Raw genomic sequence first — 1,917 nt, 5'->3', positions numbered from 1 at the left:
CATCTCTTTTTTCATGTATATCATGTTCACCCATTTGTTATTACTGACTTGGAATTTCTTCACGAGTGTTTCCCACCTTTCTTCGAACTCATTGGACGAGCACTTTATAAACATAATAGAGCAGAAATCTTTTGAAAATCTAAGGATGTGGATATTTTTTAGGCAATTTTTCATAATGTGCCAACAGCACAAGCGGTGTTTCGAATTTGGGAGAGTAGATCTCACAGCCTTGCGCATCGCCGGGTCACCATCAATGATCACTGACTTAAGGTGTTTTCCATACATCGCGCCAACTAAAGATTTCAATACCCACTCGTAAGAATCAACACACTCACTCGTCAACAATGCAAAACCAAACACTACTGTTTGTCGATGGTTGTTCACTCCAGCAAACACAACAATCGGCATCATGTACTGGTTGCTCTTGTATGTTAAATCAAACAACAATACATCTCCAAAGCAACTGTAGTCCGCACGTGAGGTATAATCTGCCCAAAATAGTCTAACCAGCTGCCCACCCTTATTTAAGTTATAATTGTAATGAAATAAGGGATCTGCCTTCACCTTGATATCCATGAAAGCCAGCAGTGTGTTGGCATCACCATCAATACATCAATTTCTCCTATCAAGCCCCATATGACTATACAAGTCTTTCTTCAAAAAACCAACACTTGAGAAACCTCCAGCCCTATGTACAAAAACATCCATCACCTTGCATTTACGAATACCAACATTAACTAGGCTCATAGCAAATTGCAAATCTTCTTCACTTACATTTCTATGTGATCTTAAGAACATCGAGCTCGGATCTAGTACAAGTGGATGTGTGTGTTCCCCAATAAAATCCTTCACAACCCACAAATTTGATTCAAAATCATAACCAACTTCAAAGCAGGCTTTACATTTAAACCTAGTGATGGCCTTCGACTCTCTGGATTTGATGATGCATTTTCTGGGTGTCACACTGTTTACATTTCGTTCACCAGCAGCTGAGCATAGAAATCTCCGCTTAACACGAACACCATTTGTACGCATTCTATAAGTATCTTTACGAACACTACAACCGACTAACTTTGCATATTGATTGTAAATTGTGAAAGCCTCCTCAGTGGTCTTGAACTGCATAGAATAGAATGTTGCTTTGTCTTCTTTGAAAACTCTACTAGCCTCACACCCGTCACTGTCTCTATCACTGTTCTCATGAATTTCAACATTTTCACCCTCCCCCATAGATGTCACATCCACAAAATCACCATCCTTATACGTAAAACTATCAAAACATACATTTCGAAGCCAATCTTCTTCGTCATCAGAGAAGTGATTCATCATCGGATTGCTACATGAAACAAGTGCACTTTTAGTGTATATTCACTCGTTTTCTTACTCTACAAAGTAATCACAGTGGTAATAGTAAAAATAACACATAAATGCTTGAACAATAGAATGGTCAAAACCGAATAACTATGGTGCTCAAACCATATACCACTTTGGAAAATTTCAATGACAAGTTCATTTGATCCAATGTCAACTTCATTTGACATTAGAAACAATCAATGTTCTTATTCAATTAACATTCGAGAAAAGCTCAACATGATACATGATAATACTCTATAACGCAAGTTTTACCAATGAATAAAGCTCGCGAGAACTTTAAACGCTAGTAAAACTAATGTACAACTGTTTGTTATTAAGCTTTATCAAAGTTTCTACTCTCAATCCTATTGAGATATAGTGGAGTAGATGATTCGTTCCACTCCTAGTTCTTTAGCATGCGATGGGTTAGTGTCAACTAATCAGTCCAAAGTCTAATGAGAGATTTACGAGGGGAATTCTATACTACGAGGTGAATTCACTTAACAAGTTACGAAAAACGTAATGATAGAATGCTAAGGGTTTTAATCTAGACAAAGAAATAAA

General features: G+C 37.2%; 1 protein-coding gene across 1 annotated transcript; it reads right to left on the bottom strand.

Moving 5' to 3' along the window:
- Positions 1–612: 612 nt before the first annotated feature.
- Positions 613–1,326, bottom strand: LOC147498011 (protein FAR1-RELATED SEQUENCE 5-like). Its single transcript, XM_086563100.1, has one exon. It carries the CDS (start codon positions 1,324–1,326, stop codon positions 613–615), a length of 714 nt encoding a protein of 237 aa, XP_086419226.1.
- Between the last annotated feature and the right edge of the window lie 591 nt (positions 1,327–1,917).

The sequence above is a fragment of the Coptis chinensis genome, chromosome 5 (assembly GCF_015680905.1).
Source record: "Coptis chinensis isolate HL-2020 chromosome 5, ASM1568090v1, whole genome shotgun sequence".
In the NCBI taxonomy this organism is placed as follows: Eukaryota; Viridiplantae; Streptophyta; class Magnoliopsida; order Ranunculales; family Ranunculaceae; genus Coptis; species Coptis chinensis.
Note: the sequence above shows the minus strand (reverse complement) of the source record. Positions and strands in the feature narration are given on the sequence as shown.

What these genes read in the sequence shown, in the direction of transcription:
- LOC147498011 (XM_086563100.1), bottom strand. Translation starts at nt 1,326, where the DNA reads ATGAATCACTTCTCTGATGACGAAGAAGATTGGCTTCGAAATGTATGT.